The sequence below is a fragment of the Molossus molossus genome, unplaced genomic scaffold (assembly GCF_014108415.1).
Source record: "Molossus molossus isolate mMolMol1 unplaced genomic scaffold, mMolMol1.p scaffold_m16_p_22, whole genome shotgun sequence".
NCBI lineage: Eukaryota > Metazoa > Chordata > Mammalia > Chiroptera > Molossidae > Molossus > Molossus molossus.
The window spans coordinates 13,287,594-13,310,465 of NW_023425358.1; the positions used below are offsets into that span (position 1 = coordinate 13,287,594).

General features: G+C 55.4%; 1 protein-coding gene across 12 annotated transcripts in view; it reads right to left on the reverse strand.

Annotated features, from left to right (window-relative positions):
• Positions 1-22,872, reverse strand: part of ST3GAL4 (ST3 beta-galactoside alpha-2,3-sialyltransferase 4) — a 30,790-nt gene continuing 7,918 nt past the window's right edge. For 2 of the 12 annotated variants that reach the window (XM_036276852.1, XM_036276846.1), the window contains exons 2-11: positions 7,305-7,380; positions 6,924-7,032; positions 6,487-6,567; positions 6,147-6,244; positions 5,873-5,933; positions 5,311-5,406; positions 5,030-5,219; positions 4,226-4,369; positions 940-1,083; positions 2-655 (exon numbers count right to left, since the gene is read on the reverse strand). In XM_036276852.1, the coding sequence (XP_036132745.1) occupies positions 569-655; positions 940-1,083; positions 4,226-4,369; positions 5,030-5,219; positions 5,311-5,406; positions 5,873-5,933; positions 6,147-6,244; positions 6,487-6,567; positions 6,924-7,032; positions 7,305-7,380 (1,086 nt within the window). In that variant the 3' untranslated portion in view covers positions 2-568. Of the gene's footprint in view, positions 656-939; positions 1,084-2,002; positions 2,108-4,225; positions 4,370-5,029; positions 5,220-5,310; positions 5,407-5,872; positions 5,934-6,146; positions 6,245-6,486; positions 6,568-6,923; positions 7,033-7,304; positions 7,381-21,937; positions 21,957-22,872 lie in introns of those variants that run through there. The other 10 variants (XM_036276847.1, XM_036276848.1, XM_036276842.1 and 7 more) reach the window with 10 other exon arrangements.

The following is a 22,872-nucleotide window of genomic DNA, read 5'->3' on the forward strand; positions in this document are numbered from 1 at the left end:
TCATTTTAGGAAAATAGTTTAATTTGTCTGGTGCCTTGTTCCTGGATGAGGTTGCCTTCTCCGAGGACACCCCCACCACTGCTCTTCCCACGCCTGCTGGGAGGACCAGCCCCTCTGGAGGACACCACCCACTCCAGATGACCCCCTTCCTGGGAGGCTTACTCTGGGTGTAGGCCTTCGTGGGTCCATCATTTTTGTGATTTTATAAAAAGTGGTCCACACACTGTACATGCCTCCTTTTCTGGATGCCATGGGACCAGCCCACAGCACTTTCTTCCCCTTAATTAAATAGCCCGTTAAATAATCTCCCTGCGCTGACAGGCAGGACCACAAGCCTCGTCCCTGCGCTGGGCTCCCACTGCCCGGGCCTCCGCCCTGACCAGATCTGGCCTCCGCGAGAGCAGCCAGGGGCATGGCCCCTTCTCAGACCTGGCCAGCTCCGGGACCCCTCCCCACGCAGGCGAGGGGGGTCCGGGCTGGTCATGCTGGCACCAGGTACCCGCACAGCCGTGGCTGGGGTCGCTCAGGCAGCGGAGTGGCAGGCCGGTGGGCACAGCCCCTGTCGAGGTCAGAAGTAAGTGAGGTTCCTGACTGCTCCCATTCCCAGCATCCGTTTGATGGCCAGGGCCTCCTGGGAGACGTTGTGGCCTGACCCCTGTGGAGACAGCCAAGAAAGCAAACTGAGGGACTGCTAGGGACATCCCTGGCCCTCCCCACAGCCCCACACCCCGAGAGCTCCTTCCCCATGCTGCCTCTCAGAAGGAAGACAATCTGTGTGGCTGAATACAGAGGACACTGGCTTGGGAATCCAGATGCCTCGGTTCCAGTTCTGACTCCGAGTGACCTCACTGTGAGCCCCCTCTGGGCCCGGGGCACCACCCACTCACCCAGTGTCCCAGGGTGGTCTGCCCCACCCACACGCAGGAAGGAGCCACTTACCGCCATAGACTTGAGTGTGATCTGCTCGTAGTAGTGAATGGTCTGCTTCCTATTGTGGGCATCTGGGTAGCCAAAGCCAGCAATATGCACCACGTCGCAGAGGTGGAGGGCCAGGGTGATGGCCACCAGGCCTGTGGTGGGCTTCTGAGGAACATGGGGCAGGGAAGGTATTAGAGGGAGCCCGCCCCTTTCAGCATCTTCTGGGACAGCGCTCTGCAACAGAACCTTGCTGTCCCGGAAGTGGCCTCCCTCTGTGTCGTCCTGATGGAAGCCACCAGCATGGGTGGCAGCTGAGCGAGTGCATCGGGCTCCTGGAGTGGAGGGACTGAAGATTCCACTTTGTTTCACTGAAATAGCCATGTGTGGCTCGTAGCTACAGACTGCGTAGTGCAGAGGGGGAAACTGAGGCTTACAACTGTTAAGCAACTCCCTAGGGAGTGGAAGGTTCTACTCTGAGCCTTGGAGGACCTCACTTCTTTCAGAAGACCCTGGGGCCCCATGTTCACAGACTGTGTGCCCTTTATGAGGCGGGCTCGCCCCCTCCGTAAAGCAAGGATGGCAAGCCTTTCCCACCCCAGATCCGTCCACAGAGACGGGACAACCTGGTGCCCTAACTTCACAGAGCCCCCCTTGCTCAGCTCTGCCTTCCAGACCACGTCGGCAGGCCGGCTTCCTGAGGCCGAGGCTTAGCCAGCATCTGTTTCTGAGCTCGGCTACATTTCATGTCACTTCCTGCCCGGGCCTTTCGTTTCCCCTGCTGTCCAACCACCGTCACCTCAAGCAGTTCAGACTCTCACCAAACCACATGTCCATCGCCCCCTGCACAGCTCTGCCTGGACATGGGCTCCTGAAACTCCCCAAACCCCCCCCACCACCCCGTCTTCCCTGCATGTGCTACACCTATTACCGCCCACCCAGCTGTCCAAGCCGGGCACCTGGAACTGTCACACACCTCTCCCTGCACCTGTCAAGTAAATGTTGTAGCAGGAGCATCCGAAGACAACTCCCACTGACCCTCACCCTTGGGTGTGCGTGGAAGCTGTGGACGCGATGAGATACCTCACACTCACACTACGTGCTATTGCTTTAGATGGTGCGGGCGCCCGTCAGAGCGATGATCCTGGTGGGCTTGACCTAATTTCATGAGCTTATACATCGGGGTCCAGAGCTGAGCGTGGAGGAAGTCAGAGATGGGAAGCATGAGAAGGATTTATCACGCTGGGGCAGGTCTGAGATGGAGGAGACACATGGCAAGGAGCAGGGGCGTTCTCCAAGCACTGTGGGTGCTCCCCGCGACCCGGGCTGACAGCCAGCAAGAAAATGGGAACTTGGTCCCGCAACCACAAGGAACTGAATTCTTCCCACAAGAATGAGCGTGAAAGTGAAGCCCCCTCCCCCACCCCCAGTCTCCAGCAAGAACTCAGTCCTACTGCCGACTGGACTCCAGCCTCGTACAGGGATTCTCCGCTTTTTGCGAGTTCATGTTAGGCCACGGGGCTTCTACAAAAGACCTCCACAAACACCTGTGTTCGCTAACCAAGAGAAATCCAAAGAGTTCTGCTTTCATGAAAAGAGGTGAAAAGCATTTGTTTTGCAGAGTGGCCCCGCCAAGCTCCTTCCCTGAACCACACCCAACATCGCGCTGCCAGAGCTTTGAACTGTGTTTGAGCTTCTGGGCTTTATCCGGTTTACCCTGCGCCTCTATTAACAAGATGTGTTCTAAGGTATCAGAAACGCCTAAGAGAGCTCATGAGGGTGTTGCACTTAGCATACAACTGGATGTCATTAAGCGCTTCAATTGCGGTGAACGTAATAAAGACATAGCTACAGATGATAATTGCTTGGGGAAGGTTTCTTAGGAACACCCCACTTTCGGATAGCTAGCAGAGACTCTGCATAGCTACCCTAAGCAGAGAGCCCAGCCACCCTGTGCTGGACTTTTGACCTACGGAACTATAAGCAGATACATGGGTGTTGTTTTAAGCCCCTAAACTGTGATAATTTGTTAGGCAATGACAGAAAACTAATACAGATCACGTCCATCCCTCCCGTTTCTCTTCCCACCACAGGGCTGGGTCTGGTCCTTCCTTTCTCTTGCCTCCCTCTCCAGCCTTCATTTCTGCCTCCTGTCCCATCAGGGGCATGAAACCCCACCAGGCTGCCTCCACAACTCCACTTGCAGCAGGACTCAGTGCCGGGGCGCTGTCAAATGGCATGCGTTCCCCCAGTTCCCTGCCTGATGGCCCCGTGACCCCTCAAGGTCCAACTCCAGCACCACCTCCTCCGGGAGGCCCGCCCCTTCTCCGAGACCCCACAGCACGTGGAACAACGCTCTGCTGGGGCATTTGCTGCGCCATGCCGCCAGCTGTGTGTATTCTGCCGGCCTGAGAGTAACAGGACAAGGAGCACGTCTTACTCCCGCATGCGGACTTGGGGCCCGGCACTGCGTGATCATGAAAGCAGGGACTCAACATGTGTAGCTGAATCACAATAGTTACTCAGTAGAGGATAAAATCATTTATTCAACAGTAGGCAAATATTTATTGAGCATCTACTGTGTACCAGTGCCCATGATGGGCCTGTTACATAATTATCTTGTTAAATCCTGCCATGGCCTTCAGAGGCCCCCACCGTACAGATGAGAAAACAGAGGCTCCGAGTGGCTGACTCGCCCAGGGCCACACAGTAAGTGGTACAGTGAGTCCCGTCTATTTCTGCTGCTCTCGTCCACAGCCTCTCAGGAGGCTATGAGCTCAAGCTCACCAGCCGAAGACCACGAAGGGCGCTGGGAGCTCAAACCAAAACCCTAACTTGCAAAACTGCATCACGACTCCCCAAACTGACCATGATATGCAAGACCCACTGTACGCTCAAACCCTTAACTCATTCAGACCTATACGCAAGCTTACAGATGAAGGGATCTAACGGCAACGGCGCAGGCCTGAGTTGTTCTCCAGGTAAGCCTGTGACTGCCCCAGCAATGCCTCAGCTTACAAGCTTCGACCAGTGCCTGCCAAAACCAGCCCCAAGCCCTGTAAATTCCCTCCCATAACTTCCACCTCGGAGATGCCCTGCGGATCTCGAGCTCACGCTCTCCCGGCTGCAGCAAGCTAATAAACCTGATTACAGGTGTGCCTGAAGGCTGTGGTCCCCCTGCTCAACAGGTGCTATTCAAACGGGAGCTGTGATCTGTTATTACTCTCCCTCCCGTGGGGTCCTCTGCGGCTTCCTGCGTCTCTAGGAGCGTCCCACCTACTTCCCGCCCTCGACCCCACCCCATCGTCACCTGCTTCATCTTGCGCGGCTGCTGCATTGGCAGGCTCAGCAGTTTGTCAGCTGCGATCTCCATGAAGAAGGGGTTGAGGATCCGAATCTGTTTGGGGTTGACGTCCCAGATGAGGGGAGGCTGTTTCCAGAAGCCCTTTCGAACCTAAGGGGATGAGGTTGGAGGAAAGAGATGGAGGTGGGCCAAGACCTGTCTGTCAAGCCCAGCCTGGCGGTCCTCAGCCCGGGGAAGGGGTCGCGTGATGGCAAAGACGACCCCTCCGGGGGAGAGAGCAGAGGGAGGTGAAGGCCTGCACCTGGGACAGGAAGGGAGAGAAGAGGGGGCACTCCCAGGACAGGCCAGGTGACAAAGGTCCAACCACTTCCCGCTCATGTCTGGGGCTGTGTAAACACTTGGAAAAAACGCCAGACTGGACAGTTCAGCATTTGACTGGATGACAAAAGGACACATGGACTTCCCGGAGACCACCTAGGAGGACCCAGATCTCGACTGTCCTAGCCTGCCTGCCGCCTGGAGATGACTCCTGACCAGCCCTCTGCTCCCAGGTCTCCCAGGTTTCTCCCTGGCAAACCGAACTTGGCGGCTTTTCTGTCCCAGGCAGCCTGGAGCTTGGGGTGCCCTTGGCTGCCGCCGGACTCCTGCAGGCATGGGGGCGGGCTGCCAGGCGCGCCATCAGAAGCCCTGCAGACAGCCCCGCCCTCCCTTCACCAGCTCTAGGACGGCGGAGCACACGTCGTGGAACGGAAGGGCCTGACTCCGTGTCCCTACCCCCAGGCCTCAACCCCTCCCCATCTCCCCACTCACCCGCTTCTTGTCACTCAGGATGGTCTCGATCCAGTGGAAGTCCATCGCCTTGAAAGCCACCAGGACGAGGAGCGTGTCGGGGTTGTTCTCCACCTTGGGGTTGAAGTGGGCAGACTCTGGGTAGAAGAGGCGCATGGTGGTCTTGGAACCCACATCACCCTCGTAGCCAGCCACTGGGGCATTGTTTAATCTGGGGGGCGGGAAGAGGACGCCATCACCTCGGGCCCCCCGGCCAGGCTGCAGTCGCTCCCAAACCCAAGAGGGCAGAGAGTCATACAGACCTGATGACCATGTCGTACTTGTTGATGACGTCTCCCAGCGAGCTGTTGCGGAGCCGGTGCCCGTTGCCCACCACCACGCAGCGGCAGCACTTGAGGCTGCCACGGGAAGAGGGTGCTCAGACACAGAAGCAAGCGCCGCTCCTGCCCTGGGTCTGCCCTAGCCTGGCTCAGACCCCACCCCAAAGCCCCGCAGCCCCTGGTCCAGGCATCTGCAAGGAGTCTTGCCTATGGTCCTGCTGACTCTGCAGCCCTGGGTTCTATCACCGGAGAGGAAACTGAGCAGAGCATGGAAGAGAGAGGAGGAGAGAGGGAAGACGACCCCATTTCAGAGCCCCTCGCCTGCTGCCCAGGCCTGCCTGTTGCCACGGCAACACCCTCAGCAGCTGTGCCTGCTCCGGCAGCCAGGTGCCTAGGCTCAGTCGCTGTGGAGACTGACATACTTGCCTCCCCTGGAGACAGGCAGGCTAGGAGATGGGACAAATTGGCCACAGGGGACCAGAGACAGGAAGGCTCAATGGAAGGAGAAGGCACGCGGACTGGAGTCAGAGGACAGTCTCCTTACCTCTGGATGCTCTCTGGAATGGAGTAGCTGGTGATGGCTAGAACGCGGAGAAGCAGGTCTTCTGCAGGAAGAACCCATGGGAAGGGCTGATGACAAGAGGCAGCGCCCCAGGCTGCCGCGCTCCCCCCTCCACGCCTCCGAGCTCTGCCCGCCTTCTCTTCCCCTGACGCCAGAATCGGAGCCTGGCGAGAACCTGGGCGCTGGGACTGCCGAGGGCAAAAACTCAGAGTGTGGCCTAGCGGAGCCCGCTGTTCCCACACCAGGCGGCACTCACCACTCCCCTTGGTCCCGTAGGGCAGCTCGTAGGCAGAGGGTGCCTTGACCCAGAAATAGTCCTTAAGCTGTAGGAAGATGGGCTGATCTCGAGAATAGCTGCACAGAGGCGAGAGCAGGGCAGGGACATGAAGGGGATTAATTCTGATGCCGGAACAGGATCAGACAGGCCCCTCACTAATATTCTAGATGCACATCCAAGGGCCTCTCCCTCCTTCGCTGAGTTCACCTAACCCATGTCCACCAACAGGTCCCTCCAGCCAGCCAGCTGCGGCCCCCTCTGGGAAATATCCCAGCTCACCCCAGGCCCCGCCCCTCCCACCGCAGCCTCAAGTACTTACTTGCCAAAGAGCTTAGAGACCTTCCTCTCTGCTTCGCCCTGCAGGCACGGCTCCTCCTTCTCTGCGATTGGAAAATAAAAGCTGGGGACAGAACAGAAGCAGCAGGAGCTCCAGTCAGACTAGGGCCCAGCCTCCGTCTTCCCCCCCCAGACATCGCTCCCAGGCGCTGGAGAGCAATTTACAGGGTGGGGTCATCTCAACCCAAGTTCCAAACCATTGAGGATCCAGCTCTTTCTTCTCCTGACCCTCCTGGCCAAGGGCCTGGGGGAGTCCAGACCTGATCCTCCAACCCCCCTCCTACCCTCACGGAAGCATTTTGTGCTGAGTTACAGGGAAAGGCCATGCTCAGACTCTCTCAACCCTCCTGCCCCACTCTGTGCCCACCCGAGTCCTCTTCCCGAGGAGAAGCCGTGGAAGGACATGGAAGCTGGACTCACAGCTCAGTGTACCTGTCTTCTCGGGAGATGGAATACCACACCATGATGACCAGGACCAGTGCCAACATGGCCAGGAGCTTCCAGCCTGCAGGGTACATGCACAGGGGAGCTGGAGGCAGAAACAGGCAGGTCCACCTTCTCACCTGCCCGGCTTGGGGCCCCTGCAACCCCCAACTCAAGCTGACCCAGTCCCCGGCCCTAGCCTGGCCCTTGCTTTCTAGCACAGGGCTTGGACCTGAGCGTTTCCAATGTTCGCCAAGAGAGAGGGACCCCGAGCTCCCTGTCTGTCCCTCCACAACCCCTGGGGTCTCAGGATGATACTAAAGACTGCTTCTGGGGGGCCCCATTTTTCAGGGTGGGGAGCTGTTAGACAACACTCACGGGACTTGCTGATCATGTTTCTCAGCGGGAAGCAGGGTTCCTGGGGAGAGCTGACATCCCGGCTGCCTCGAGCCACCTGGGAAGTAGGAGTCACAAGTGTCCAGTCAGCTCCACACACCTCCCACCGGAGGCTGGAGCAGGACACACCCACACCTGCCCTCCGCAAGCACAGGGCCGCTTCAGGGCACCCTCTTCTGCAGAAGGGCCCTGCCCCCTGGACATCCCGCAGCAGCTTCAGGGGTTCAGGGGGTCTCACTCCTCAAGGACTAGGCTCTGTGCCAGGCTGGCCCCAGCTTCCCCGGCATGGCTCCCTTCCTGTCCTTGTCCTCACTTTGACCTGGGAAGGGCCAGTTCCCAGAAGCAAATGGGCACTTCCACCCATTTTTACACAAAATTAAGCTAACGACACAGGGGTATGATTCATATTTTATGGAAGCTTATCTTTGTGTGTCTGTTCACCAACATGCAAGGCCTCCCTCTGGCTCTGCCACGCCTACCTCCACCGATGGTCCCCACTATTCCAGCCGGACAGGTCTGCTCAGGCCAGCACGGGGCGAGGGTGGAAATACGAGACAGGGCCTCCCCCAGCCCCTCTGGACTCTGATGAAATGCAAACAGTGTCCAGGCCCCTGCCACCCAGGGTGTGGGGAGACTCCGAGAAGACAGGGTGTTTCCATGGGAAGGCGGCAAGCAAAGAGTCTGTTTGGTCAGAGGAGGTGGGAGACCCTTCCAGGAAGGGCAAAGGCCAGTGTGGCAAGGACAGGCTGTGGAGGGGGAGCTCCTCCTGGCAAGGTGGCCGAGAGATCCCCAAAGCCGGGGCCACGCTTCACAGTCCCTGGGGAGGAGATTTCTGGGCCCTCCATGGCCACACCAAGAGGCATGGGTGCAGCCAACAGCCAGTTGCTTTCTTTTTAACAAACATTTATTTTTTAAATGTATTGATCTGAGAGAGAGAAGCATCCATGTGTTCCACTTATCCATGCATTCACTAGCTGATTCTTACATGGGCCCTGACCAGGAACCAAACCTGCAACGTTGACGTATTGGGACAACGCTCTAACCAACTGAGACACCGGCCGGGGCCTGCACCTGTTTCTTCTATCCATTCACAGGAATCACCAGGCCATTTGCTAAAATTCCAGATTCCAGAGCCCTCCTGTGGGGCTGCTTCCGCCAGCAGGGGACCTGGGAGGGGCATTTCCACAAGCTGCCGGTTTTGAGGGATCAAGAGAGAGAGAGAAGCGCTAGTGTCTGCACTCTCCAACATGAATAAAAATCTCGACTATTTCTCCAGGACGGGGACAGTGTCTGGACAAGGCCTGAGTTTTCTTACAAATCACCAATGACCCTGAACACTGTCCTGTCACTGAGTCATGGTCGGCTCTTGGGGGTGTTCCCCAGCTCCACCCAGAACCCTGAGCCTAAAGAATGAGGTCTTGAGAGCCATGAGGGGCCAGGAGTCAGGCGTCCTCAGTAGGGTCAGGAGCACCCATCTAACCGAGAGGGGAGGGAGGACAGCCCTGTCCAGTCAAGTTCTAGGTCTGCGATCAGAAGATGCCACTGTGAGTCACGGTTCTAGTAACTACCATGGTTGCTGTTCCGAAAGGGCACCCCCCCCACCTACCCACAGCTACTGCCCCGGGCCCTGCCACGTGGCCTCTACTGCCTTCGTGCAGATCTCTAAGCCGGTCACTGACTCATCTGTCTGCTTGCTGATTTGCCCCCTGGAATGGAGGCTCCGCAAGGTGAGGGTAGCAATCAGGTCTGTCTTGTCCACCCCTCCCCCAGCCCCAGCATGGAGCACTCGAAAGCAGTGACTGAATAGCATGTTGGGCTACTTTGGGGGGGGGGGTCACTTCTCCCTCTCTGACCCTGTTTCTTTGGCTGTACAACTGGGAAGATGGTCTCAGATGTTTGCAGGCAGCAGCAGGGACCTCATTAGGAAACTTAGAGAGTCATGGTCCCAGGCCCCCTCCAGACCCACAAAATAAGAATCAGCATTTGAATAAGATCCCAATGATTCAAATGCACATTCAAATGTAAGAAGCGCTGGTCAAGACAGAGGGATGGACTTGACTTGGCTGAACAGGATTTCCTGCGGTACTACTGGTCCCAAACCGAGGAATTCTGACTTCACTGTCTGGCCCAGCCCTGGAACTGGTTCACCCACCCGGGGGGATTCAACGTTGGGAAGCACGGGCCGGAGGGGCCCAAAGCAGGCTCCTCACACTCTGACTTGCACATTCTGACTCAGTGGGTGTGGGTGGGTCCAACCCAACCAGCCCCCAGGCGGCGGGAGCCCTGCTACTGGAGAGACCAGGATCCTTCCAGCTCCAACATTCCCCCTTTCTCTCTCCGTCCCCCTTCTGTGACCAGGATTCACTCCATCTCCCTTGCATCGATCACAACACTGACTGCACAAGGCAACCCATCACCTAAGAAGTAAAAATATGCAGATGTCCGGGCCCCACTCTCCAAGATTCTCATTTAATTGGCTAAGATTCTCATTCACCTGCTCTGGTGAGTAAAAAACAACAGACCCAACTCCTCCCCTCCCGTGTGCTTCGTTGATGCAGCCACATGGAAACATTACAGAATGTGTCCGCAGTAAAATACTCAGCAGCCCGCCGGAGGACACCTTAGCCACCAGAGGTGACCAGCACTGACGGGTCCAGAGCAACAAGACAACCAGCCCTTCTCTGAACAAGAAAGTTCTGCACTCGAGGTCCAGACTGTGCTGGTTTGATGCTCTGCAGACTGGCCAGTCTTAGAGCTTGCTGTACGGGGATTTCATTAGCCCACCCGACCCCCTCACTGGGCCAAGCCCAGAGGACGGCTCAGCAGCCCCGGGACACCCCAGAAGCATGGTTCTTAGGCTGGCTGCTGCCTCAGGACAGCTGGCAGCCTTCTCCCAGCAGCCCCCCCACACCACTGACTGAGCCCCCCGGTATACAAGGACAGGAGAAGACTCAAAGTAGGGTACCTGGGCAGGAGAGCCGGCAGCTGACCCACTCATGTCCAAGGTGCAGCAGCCTCTGGCTGCCAGACAGCCCGGTTCACCCAGCCCACTAGGCACAGCTGACCCCAGGCTGGGAAGGATGTGTGCTCTCTTGATGTTCTGCCAGAAGCCAGAGTCCGGGGCAGAGGGAGAAGGGGAGCCGGTGAGCACTACCACGGAACTTGCCAAAGGGCAGCCCGGGGGCAATAAAGAAATAAAGCCCACAGAAGCAGCCACCATTACACATGCCACCTGGCACCCCAGCTGGTACACGGCCCGCACTCGCTGTTCCAGAGGAACAGGACGGAACTCCTCCAAGGGGCACAACGCGATGCCAGCCCCTCAGACCCCTGGCCCACCAAGGGATGTGGCTTAATGTTCCTGAGAAGGCTATGGGGAGGGGTGGGGGCAGAAGCACAGGTTCTGCTCTCACTGATTCAGAGACCTAACGTCACTGTCCCTCAGCTCTGAAGGAAAAACTCGAGCTGCCTGCCTGCACCTCTAGGCCCACCGACCATTCCTGCTCCCTCCCAATTCCTGCACCTGGACACTGGGTGTCCCTCACCGTTCCAGCGTGATCCCCATCAGCGATGCCCCCTTGCCCTGATCCTTCCATCCCCCCTCTGACTTATGCCCTCACTCTACCCCTGCATCCCGGACCTTGTCTCCAAGGTCCTTGTCCCTCCTGCTTCACTTTCCACCCAGCCCCTCACCCCGCCCACCTGCCTCCCACCTGACTTTGCAGCTGGATCCTTCTCGCTGGGGCCCCGATGCGGTCAGCCTCCTCCTTGGCTTCTCGGTCCGGAGTCTCCCCAGGCCCTCCCGCCACCTCTGTGACGGGCTCTGTGCGGGTCCCCTTCTCAGTGCCGGCCCCCGGGAGCTGTCCTTGAACCCTCCTCCCTCCCGTCTGTTTTCACAGGACAAGTTCATTCGTTTTCCGAGCTTTAACTACTACTCAGACTCTGATGATTCAAGCTCTTTATTTTCAGCCCTTTCATTTCTCTCCCAGATCCCAGCCTGATATTTCCAATTCTCTATGGTACATCTTACCTGGATGGTCCTAAGATTTTCAAACTGAGCATGTCCCAAACTGGACCCCTCTCTCCCCACCCCCACCCCCACATCATCGACTCGGCCTCCACATCTCCCTCCCCGTCACACCATCCCTGCTAAACAGTTACTAAATATTATTGATTCTGCCCCATTTCCTAACTCCAGCAAATGTTTGCTGAACTCCCACTAAATGCTTGGCACTGTGGGCGGCAAGGGGATATCGGTCCAGGGTCAAGGCCACGGCCTCTAGGGCCTCAGGGACATTCGGGATGCAGCCCTTCTCCCCTTCTCGGGCCAGGGACTGAGCGGAGAGCCCACCCCATTCACCTGCTTCCTAACTGGCCTCTTTGCCGCACGCCTGTCCTCCCTCAGGCCCCTTCCTTGGAACTGTCAAGATGGTGTCTTTCTAAGAAACAATTTGGCTCGAACCACCCTCCTGCTTCGGATGCTCCCTGTTCCTTAAATGAAAGCCCAAAACTCGCCCGGCCGGTGTGGCTCAGTGGTTGAGCGTCGACCCATGCACCAAGAGGTCGCCGGTTCGATTCCCGGTCAGGGCCCAGGCCCAGGTTGTGGGCCCGATCCCCAGTGGGGGGCCTGCAGGAGGCGGCCATTCGATGTTCTCTCTCATCGATGTTTCCATCTCTCTCCCTCTCCCTTCCTCTCTCTCTAAAATCAATTGAAAAAAAAAGGAAACCCAAAACTCCTTAGAGGCCGCTGGGGCCCTGCAGGCACACCTCCGAGCCTCCTCTGGGCACAGGACGAGAGGCGCCCCCCTTCCTCCTCCCACAGGGTGTCTGCCAGAAGCCCCCCACCTGGCTGCACGACAGGCCCCCGCCTTCGGAGCGCTGGACCAGGGACACCTCAACCTTGAAGTCTTTTCTGGCATTTCTAAGCAACTGATGTTTGTCCTCCCACAAAATATTGTTTATGTCCTGATTCTAGCCCTCACAGGTAAAATAATTTCATATTATGTAATTACTGCTTTTCATGCCCACTACCTTCTGACGTCTGAACCTGGAGGCTTGTATATACCAAGAGTCAGAGTCCCTGAAATGTAGAAGATGCTTTATCACATAATATAACTTTATATGATATTATTATGTATTTCTTTTTTTTTTTAATTGTTTGCTTTATTGATTTTAGAAAGAGAGGAAGGAAGAGGGAGAGAGAGATAGAAACATCGGTGAGAGAGAACATCGACTGGCTGCCTCCTGCATGCCCCTCACTGGGGATCGGGCCCACAACCTGGGCATGTGTCCTGACCGGGAATCGAACCGCTGACCTCTTGGTGCATGGGTCGACGCTCAACCACTGAGCCACACCGGCCAGGCTTATTATGTATTTCTTCTCTTGCCCATGGGACCTCTGTGATAACATATAAAATAAGGTACAGATTCAAATGTTTCTTATGTTGACAACTTTTACGCCCAATTAAAGCAGAACCCTAGGCCACCTATCCCCACCCCAACCCCACAGCCTCACCCTGCGGCCCCACCTGTGTAGTGTTAGCCCCGGTCCTGTAAGTAATAAACCTTTCTTTTTCAAACAAGCTTTGCTGAAGGGCACCTTATAACCACAGTGAGAGCCACAGGGCAAGTCCGGCCACAACACTGGCTGAGCCTGGCACTCACCTCTCGTCCAGGCGCTGGGCCCACTGCATATGCTGCAGGGGACATTACTCCGCTGCCCAGGAGAGAGGGGCACTGCCGGTCAGACCTGGCCTGCACGAGCATGGATCCCAAGGGCTGAGACTCAGGGGCCACGCTGTGCTGGGGAGAGGGAGGAGCCACACCGGAGAAGCTGTTTCCTCTTTCCCTGTGCAGCGCCTCCTAGAGACAGTGCCCAGGCCCCTGGCCAGACCCCCACCTGGGCGGTTTCCCATCTGAGGAAGAGATCCTCCCCAAGCAGGTCGACCCCCAGCAGGGACAGTGGTGCAGTGGTTCAAAGTCCTGGCCTTGGACAAGTCAGACACAAGACACATAATCAACAAATACTTGGATATATCACCACTCCTTCAAATCAATCAAAGACCAGGGAACCAAACAGAATAAAAGACAGAAAAAGGTATTTCACAGATTTAACTCAAACACCAAATGACTATAAAAAAAATGTTCATGGGAGGCTGGGAAAAGGTGAAGGGATTAAGCGGTACAGACTGGTAGTCACAGAACCGTCATGAAGATGTAAAGAAAGTACAGGGAACACAGTCAGTAACATTGTAACGACTATGAATGGTGCCAGGCAGGTGTCTATGTACACCTGAAACTACTACAAAGTAATACTGCATGTCAACTGTAACGAAATAATAAAAATTGGTAAATAAATAAAATATGAACTCAAAAAAAGAAAAGCAGAGAGAAATGAATGTATTAATACCACAGCATTATTTAAGTTTAATATTTCACTTATGCCCAAAACAGAACTTACCTTCTTACTTTTTTAGCTTTAAAGAAGCTAACTTATCAATAGTTTAATAAAGCCTTCCCAGTTTATCTAGTTTTCAAATCAGAGGATTATGGTGTTCAACATTTTCTCATGAAATAGTGGGGCACACAGAATTTTAAAACTACTTTGATTACTAAAATGTTTTTTGCTAGACATCTCTGTGAATAGATTTAAAAAATAAATAAAATAAAGCCCTGGCCGCTGTGGTTCAGTGGTTAGAGCATGGACCAAAGGGACATGGGTTTGATTCCCGGTCAAGGGCTCATACCTGGGTTGCAGGTTCAATCCCCAGCCCTGTTCAGGGGCATGTGCAGGAGGCAACCAATCGATGTGTCTCTCTCACATCAATGTTTCTCTCTCTCTTTCTGCACCCCTCCCTCCCTCCCTTCCACTATCTCTCTTTTTAGAAAAATTTTTTTCCTTTACTGATTTGAGAGAGAGAGAAAGGGAGAGGGGAAAGGAGATAGAAACATTGATGAGAGAGAACATCAATTGGCCGCCTCCTGCATGCTTCCCAGTGGGGATTTGGCCCACCACCTGAGCATGTGCCCTGACCAAGAATAGAACCAGCGACCTCTTGGTGCATGGGTCGATGCTCCACCACGGGCCACACTGGCCGGGCACTCCCTTCCACTCTCTCTAAAACAAAAAATCAACGGAAAAAAATATCCTCAGATGAGGCTTAAAAAAAAAGACAAAATGAGATAAGATTAAATTAAATCAGGGGAACTTAGAAAAAAACAAGTGTTCAATCTCACTAGTGACCAGGGAACGCAGATGAAACTGAACTTATCATTTCTTGTATGTTGCTGGCAGGAGCCCATCAATGTAAAGGGTTGGAAGGGCAATTCACAAAATCTAGTAAGACTGAAGTTATGCACACTTCACAGTCCAGTAATTCCTCATGAGGCATCAACCAGAGTGACCCACCCTTATATGTGTGCACCCATTAAGGATGTTTATCACAGCACTGTGGCACAGCAAAAGAATGGGTGTGGCTCAGTGGTTGAGCACTGACCCATGCACCAAGAGGTCACCAGTTCAATTCCAGTCAGGGCACATGCCCAGGTTGTGGGCCCAATCCCCAGTGGGGGGCATGCAGGGGGCGGCCAATTGATGTTTTGTCTCAATGATGTTTCTATCTCTCTCTTCCTCTCTCTCTCAAATCAATAAAGGGGGAAAAAAAAAAAAAAGAAGAAGAATGGAAATATCTTACATGTCCAGGAGGGAAGGTGGAATAAACTGTGGTACATTCAGACAACTGAATACTGTACAGCCATTTCAACTGAAGAAAACACTCTGTATGGGTCAATTTGGATAAACCCAAAACATGAGGCCAATCTTTCAAAGTGTGGCAAACAGATACGTGAACATGGATCCATCCATCACAGGCATGTACCGCGTACTGACTTTTCGGTCGACATACACAGGGCGGGTCCCAGAGATGACAATGAGGCTGGAGAAGTCCTATCCCCAGTGACGTCACAGCCATGCAATGCTGGAGCACAAGCCACTGCTCACGTGCTCCTGGTGAGCTGGTGTAAGTAAGCCCACCGTGCTGCTAGGCATGTGCAAGTACAGCCGTGTAGTTAGGTCCAGGATGCAGTACTTGAGAATGATGGTACAGGACTACTTACTATATTATCATTTTAATATATTTATTTTTTTTTAAAGTTTTCTGGGAAACAGTGTGCCGTGTTTCGCCAGCAGCAGCCTCATGGATTGCGTGCTTCCCAGCATCTCCGGATTGCACCCTTCCCTCGTGGGCTCGATTTAATCTCCTGTTGTTTTGTACAGTCACACGCTGGACAGGTTTGTAGCCCAGGAGCAACAGACTGCACCATATATCCTTGTTGCGCAGTGAGCACGCTGTTCCGTTCACACAACAAAACAGCCTGGCGATGCCTTTCTCAGGACGCATTCCTGCCGTTGAGCAGTGCGCGGCTGTGCTTCAAAGTTAAAAACCCACCAAGTGATACTGTGGGGGTGTGTGTGCATGTGTAAATAAATAAAAGTACAAACTCCAAAAGAGAAAGCTATAGAGATGTGGTGGGTGCATTAACACCACAGCATTCGTAAGTTTAATATTGTGTGCATGTGTACGTGTGTAAATACTGTGTGTTTAAGATAATAAGACACAGGGGGGCTTTCAAATTTAAGTAAGTGTTACATTCTGGGAAGACAGAGGACGGGACGGGGGCAAGGCTTTTGTGCTATATGTGTGGTATTTTATTTCTTAAAGAAAAATCTGATGTCAGATGGGAAAACATGCACATTTGTTCAACATGGCTGATTATTACTGAGGGTCTGTTATATTAAGTGTGTGTGTGTGTGTGTGTGTATTTTATCCTCAACCGAGGACATTTTTCCATTCTTTTGTTCAGGTCAAGTCTAAGGGAGTGTAAGAGAGAGAAAGAGAGAGAGAGAGAGAGAAAGAGAGAGAGAGAGAGAGACATCGACGTGAAAGGGACACATCGAGTGGCTGCCACCCGCATGACCAACCAGGGCCGGGGACAAACTGCAACCGAGGTACATGCCCTTAGCGGGAACCGAACCCGGGTCTCTCTGGACCGCAGGCCGACGCTCTAACCGCTGAGCCAAACTGGCCAGGGCTGTTATATTATTTTTAAGACAAAAATTCAGAGGCTCTAAAAGAAAAGAATTGGTACCTTCAGCCCATGGAAATGTACACCAGTGAAAGAAGAGAGCAGTTAAAAGACGAATGAAAAAAGGGGGAAATATCTATAATGTACGTGGAACAGACTAGTTAATTCCGTTAACTTGTAATGTGCTAATCAGTAAGAAAAAGTAAACAAAATTTTTTAAGTTGGCCAAGGACATGAATATACAATTTTTGGTAAATGTAACAGGCACCCAGGGAAAGATTTGCATCTACATTGGAAAATTCCATGTGGCAGAGACACTATTTTTCACCCTTCTTATCAGCCGAGTTCCAGGGCAGGACCCCGCTCTGCGCCTGGAGCTGGGGCACCAGGCTGATGGAAGCGAAACCCCAGCAGTCTTTTGGGAGGTGATTTGACATCATCTACCAAAATCCCCTTCAGTCCGGGAATTCCCATGGCTGGAAGTTTACTCCACAGACAAGTTTCCTTTCATGTGCACGGATTTTTCTATCAAGACCTTTACAGCCGCCCTATTTGTAACAGCGAAAGATGGACACAACTCGAAAATATATGCAGAGACCTGCTGACCATCAAGGCACAGACAACAGGACACTAAACATGTGAGAAGAGGGTGCACATGCCACGTGCTGCTGTCACATGGTCTCCAGAGGACGGTACTGATTTTTTTTTTTATCCTCACCCGAGGACATTTTTCCATTTTTTGTTCAGATAGAGTGGGAGGGAGAGAGAGAGAGAGAAACATTGACGTGAAAGGGACACACTGAGTGGTTGCCACCCGCACGACCCAACCAGGGCCGGGGACAAACTGCAACCGAGGTACATGCCCTTAGCAGGAACCGAACCCGGGTCTCTATGGACCACAGGCCACCGCTCTAGAGCTGAGCCAAACCGGCCAGGGCTTAAAGGCAGGTGGAGAACAGTGCTCTGCATATCTTCAAATGTGCTCTTAACAAGAGACAAGCATGCATACAGGACATACATGCAGGAAATGCATACAGGACATACATACAGGAAATGCATATGGGACATACATACAGGAAATGCATACGGGACATGCATACGGGACATGCATACGGGACACACATACGGGACACCCATAAGGGACATGCAGTCTGTACATCAAATTATTTGGAAGGATGCAGAAAAAACTAGGTGGCTACCTCAGCAGAGGGAAGCCTGGGGACAGGGGTCCGGAATGGAAGAGACAATCTCTTTTCATCATATATCCTTTTGTATGTTTAACTTTTTAAACTGGCGAGTGTGATACACTTTCAACTAAAAACTTGCTAAAAGGAGAAGAATAAAAAATCAGGAATATGAACTTTGCAGTCTCACACACCCAGACTTCAAGTCCGATCAACCACTGGCCGTGTGGGTGTCGGACAGGTCTCAGGTTGTCTGTGGGGTCGAATGGGGATAACACACAGCACTACGCTTCTATTACCCAGTTGGACACGAGGGTGAGAGGAGCTCTAAGGGTCCTTACCATGGGGAAGGGGAAGAGTCGACTGCCCCTCTCACAGAGCCAGAGGACACGGGCCACTCTCGTCTCTCTTCGTGTCCCACTCCACGGGCACAGGGTGGCAGGAGCAGGGCCCCAGGAGCAGTTACACACACCGGTGTGCACGGCCAGGTCTGGGGTGAGTGGGGAGTGGGTCTAGCCGTCCCTCTGCTTGTCACACCAGGTGCCCTGGTGCAGGACTGGGCCCAACGACAGGGCTCATCGGCTCTGCTTCACAGGGAGGCTCTGCGTGAGCTGGTGGACATCACCTGGAGCAGAGCAGCCCGCCCCCCTCCTCCAGCACGTTACACAGCCCCGTGCAACCATCTGGGTGTACCCACATGGGGGCGGTTCCAGAAGCAGCTGGCACTGCCATCCTGTCACTATTTGCCTCCATGTGTCATTTCCTCTAAGCTCAAAAAGACATAAAGATACCCTTTTTATGAGTGGTGTGGCCTCCGCGGGAGTCACTCATGACACCTTTGGCTCATACGTATCTACATCCTACAGCTAGTCAATTAAGTGAGTCACCCCAAGGACTGAGCCCATGTGGGTCCAGGACATGGACCCTCCTCCTCCTCTACTTGCTCCTCAGAAGGGCTCATTTTGAAGAACAGCCCCAAGGGTGGCTGGGGTCCCAAGGCCTCCCAGGACACTGTGAGGCCGGGCAGCCCAACAGAAAGCAGAGCCCGAGGGACCGAGGGCCTACGACGCGGAAACAGGCCGTGTCCCTGGAATGCACACCTTGCTGGGGAGAGACAGACAACAAACAAACAAGTGAGTCATGTCACGTGACCATGATGCCTCCTGCGAGGCCAGTAAGACAGGACAGGGGAGCAGGAGCCGGGCAGCCAGCGGGGAGGGGGGAGGTTCCAGACTGAGAAGAACCGAGACCCTGAGGCTGTGTGTGAGGAACCGAAAGCAGACAGTTTTGACGGAACGAAGGGAAGGGCGGACGGCGGTGCCGGGAAGGCCCCTAGGGCCAGGTGGTGAAGGACATCACAGGCAGCCCAGGAGCCTGGACTTCATCCAGGTCTCATGAGTAGTCCCAGGAGGGCATCCACAGGGCAACAGCCCTGGGCTCTCATTTTTAGAAGCTCCGTGCTGACCTGCAGCCACCATGCACAATCTCATTCCATCTGTAAAACACTGTGGGGGGTCTGCTTTCATCCTGATTGACAGAAGAAGAAACTGAGGAACAGAGCAATTAAGCTACAGGTCCCGAGGTCAGGCAGCTAGAAGGTGCTGGGGCCAGGAAGGAAGGATTCAAACAGTCTGCACTGCTCAGAACCTCTGTGCTCTCTGCCACCCAGGGATCTAGGGAGAGCTGTCTGGGGTCCACTGGACTCCGCCCAGCCCAGAAAGGGAGGGGTCCGCAGCCACACTCACTCTCCTCCGGGACCCTGAGGCCACGGCACATGCCGCCAGGGACACACGCAGCTGCTCAGCAGAGAAGGGGGTGCGTCGGCAGCCAGGCTGTACCCTGCTCTAAACGCACATCCCACAGCGTGGCCAGGCTCGAGGCCCAGGCTGAGGAGGCGAGGAGCATGGAGTGGGTTAGGGAAGGAGGACACACTGGGAAGCCAGCATCTCCTAGAGTCGGTGCCAAGGCGCCTGATCGGGTCCACCTGACAGCCACCCCAACAGGGCTTGGCACAGATCCTCGACCGGGGAAGAGCAGCACTCCCTCTCCACAGCTTCTGGGGGCGCTGGGTCCCCTCTGCCAGGGCACTCTCTCCCCCCGGCCTGTGGCGCAGGGCACTGCCCACTGGGCGCCAGAAGCAGCACCCCCATCACTGGAGCGGTGCCTTATTTCCAGAATGGCATCTCTGTCCAGAGCAGGTGCTCCCAAAGTCCCCAAGCAGGGACACTGCAGGGCAACACCCAGGCCTGGCATCTCTGCAGAGCTGGGTAAAGGCCAGCCCTGGCCCACGTGTGGGGCCGGCAGCACTGCGTTCCTCGGAGGGCACGGGAGCAGCAACGGTTCCGACACGGAAACCTCTCCCCTGGCCCCCAGCTCCAGCAGGGACGCTCACTGCTGCGGACTGGAGCCTCCCTCTTCCATCACCGGTACATCTGGTCAGCACCGGGTGCAGACCGGCCTGCAATAGTGACTCTGGAACGAAGCGGTTGCAGGGCATCAGCAGGAGAGGGGCCACTCCTGAATTCCTAGCAGGCGCCCATAGGGCTGCAGCTTCTGGGGGCGGGGAGAGAGTATGAAAAGGGGGACGCCGTGCATGTAGGGGCAGGTGGGGTCTCTGGAGAGGGAATAAAACCATATAAAAGGGAAACCGAGACCTCCAGTTCCGGCATCAGCCTGTCCCCTGGGGACAGAGAGCCGAAGGACAGGCCTCTTCCCATCAGGTAGGCTTTTCGTCTAGGACTCTCGTGCGAGGAAAGGTTAAGGGAAGGGAAGGAGGGGCAGCGAGGTGCAGCTAGGGAAGGTGCCGACCTCTGGCGGCACGCCGGGGCCCAGGGCCGGTGGGAATGCCGGCTGGAGAGCTGGCAGGTGCTTAGAAATGATCCAGGGCCACCTCTGTCCGGGGCTCGCCCAGCCCCTGTGTGGTGCTCAGGGGCCCACCCACACCCAGAGCCTGGAGGCACTGGGATAGCACTGAGCCCTTTTTAGGCCAACCTGGCTCTGGCCCACTCAGAGCCTCCCAGGGTCAAAAACCTACACACGCATCTCTGCACAAACACACCGATCCTTGCTCAAGCACAGGTGCGCACCCAAAACAAACACTGGAGACGTAGGACCATGGTAACTGCTACACACACATTCCTCGCCCTCCTTCCCTGCCTCCCACCCCTACTCCCAACATACAGCTTCTGGGGGCCGCTGGACCCCCTCTGCCAGGGCGATCTCTTCCCCCATCCCACGGCGCAGGGCACTGCCCACAGGGCTTCTTAACCATCAGCTCGGGCTCCAGCAGAGTTTGTTTGTTAGGCTGAAGGTCCCTGGAGCTTCCAGCCAGGGAGCCTGAAGCTCCCAGAGGAGCTGGGAGTGGCTAATTCAGCCTTGGAGGGATCTCTGCCGGAGTCCGGTAAAGGGAAGTCCTCTGCCCGGCCCAGTCTCGCCCAGTTCCCAGGAAGGGCGCCTGGGAAGGTGGCTCTGGAGAGAGCTGCAGGAAAGCCAGGGCATGAAGACAGCCTCACTGGGGTGCCCCAGGGGCAGGGGGCTGTCGTCTGGCAGCCTGGAGCTGTGGAGAGCAACCCTGCCCAGCGCCCTCACAGTGCTCACTCACCATCCTCACAGCGTGTCCGGGCACCTAATCCTGATCCCAGTGACAGGGACTGTCTCCCTGGCCCACCCCACACGAATCCAGGAAACTCCTAGGCCCTCCTCCAGCCACTTGCCTCAGCCCCAGACCTTCTGAGTTCAAGCCCTGAGGCCTTAGCAATTTCAGATCCGCCCAGGACCCAGACTCAGGGAGGTGGGGGGAGGGCAGGATGGGCGGGTCAGGGCCTGGGCACTGAGGAGTCCAGCCTAGAGCCAGTTCAGCAGGTCTGGGTTTGCCCACACCACCTCTCCAGCGAGCAGTGTCCCAGTGGACAGCATACCCCCTGGGCAGAAACCCTAAGTCTAACTGAGGGCATGCCAGGGGTCAAGTCAAGTGTTTCCCTGTATTTGTCACTTATGCCCAGGAGAACTTGGGGTTGCCAACAGCTCCTCCCTGCCCTTTTAGGAGCCATCCTTGTTCTTAAGGGGCCGGCCCTGTCCATCCCTGCGGCCTAGGGGTAAGTACGACCCTGGGGCTCAAACCCACCCTGTTCCAAGAAAGCCTGTGCCAGAAGACACCGAGGCGCAGAAGACAGACCCTGAGAAAATGTAGGGGACCAGGCCAGCCTAGGAGCCCGGGCCCCACCTGAAGGCCCCACGGACCTCCTGGCCTCTTCCCGGGGTGTTTTCTCCCACCTAGGAGCTGACAGGGTCAGGGCCCTGGTACAGGGCACCTCCCACCACCAAGAGCACTGAAGCCGGCCAGCTCACCTGGCCCTCCTGGCCTGCCAGTCCAGCTGTTCCGGAGAGAGAACCTTTCCTTCTCACTCTATTTGGGCAGCTGCAGAAACAGTGATGGTGAGAAGAGAGGGTCTGATTACTGAGGGAGGAGACAGCAGGACACCGGACCAAAGGGCCTCTGAGGGGTGGGCGGGGGTCTGGAGCTGCAGGAGGCCGTGGCTGGGGCATGAGTGTGAGTGGGGCGGGCTCGGGGGCTGCCCGCCGGTGCAGACAGGGTCAGCGGACTCAGCAACACTAGGAAGCGGGCGGCCAGAGGGGCAGCGGGAGCCGGCCCGGGGCCTGGGAGGAGGGAGCAGACAACCAAGAATAGAGGAGGACCCTGGTCAGGCAGCTCAATTGGTTAGAGCGTCATCCCCATGTGCCAAGGTTGTAGGTTCGATTCCCAGTCAGGGCACATGTAAGAATCAAACAATGAAGGCATAAATAAGTGGAGCAATAAATCAACATTTTCTCTCTCTCACTAAAACAAAAAGTCAAATTAAAAAAAAAAAATGAGTAAAGGAGAATGATTCCCATCTTTAAGGAATGTGTTTGGTTACAGGGTGGGGCTGGGCTAAGGACGGACTCGTAGGCCCAGTCCCAAACCCCTTCTGGCCTCCCTCCCAGGTCCCCAGCCCCTCCTCAGTCCCCTGCGCCACGTGTCCAGGCTGGTTGGGACTCAAAGGGGAAGACAAGGCATCAACAGGGCAAAAGGTGGGAGATGTGGACATTACCTCCCTCCCACCCCAGGAAAAGGAAGTAGAGCTGTAGGGTCAGGACAAGCTTTTTCTCCTCTTCCCTCCCTTTCTCCATGGTCTCTCTCTCTCCCCCCCCCCCCTTGCTCCCCTTCCCTCTCCTCCTGGTCCCTGTGCCCTCTCCAGCCACCCATCCTGGTGTCTCCCTGTCCCGGTCCCCACCTCCTCCCG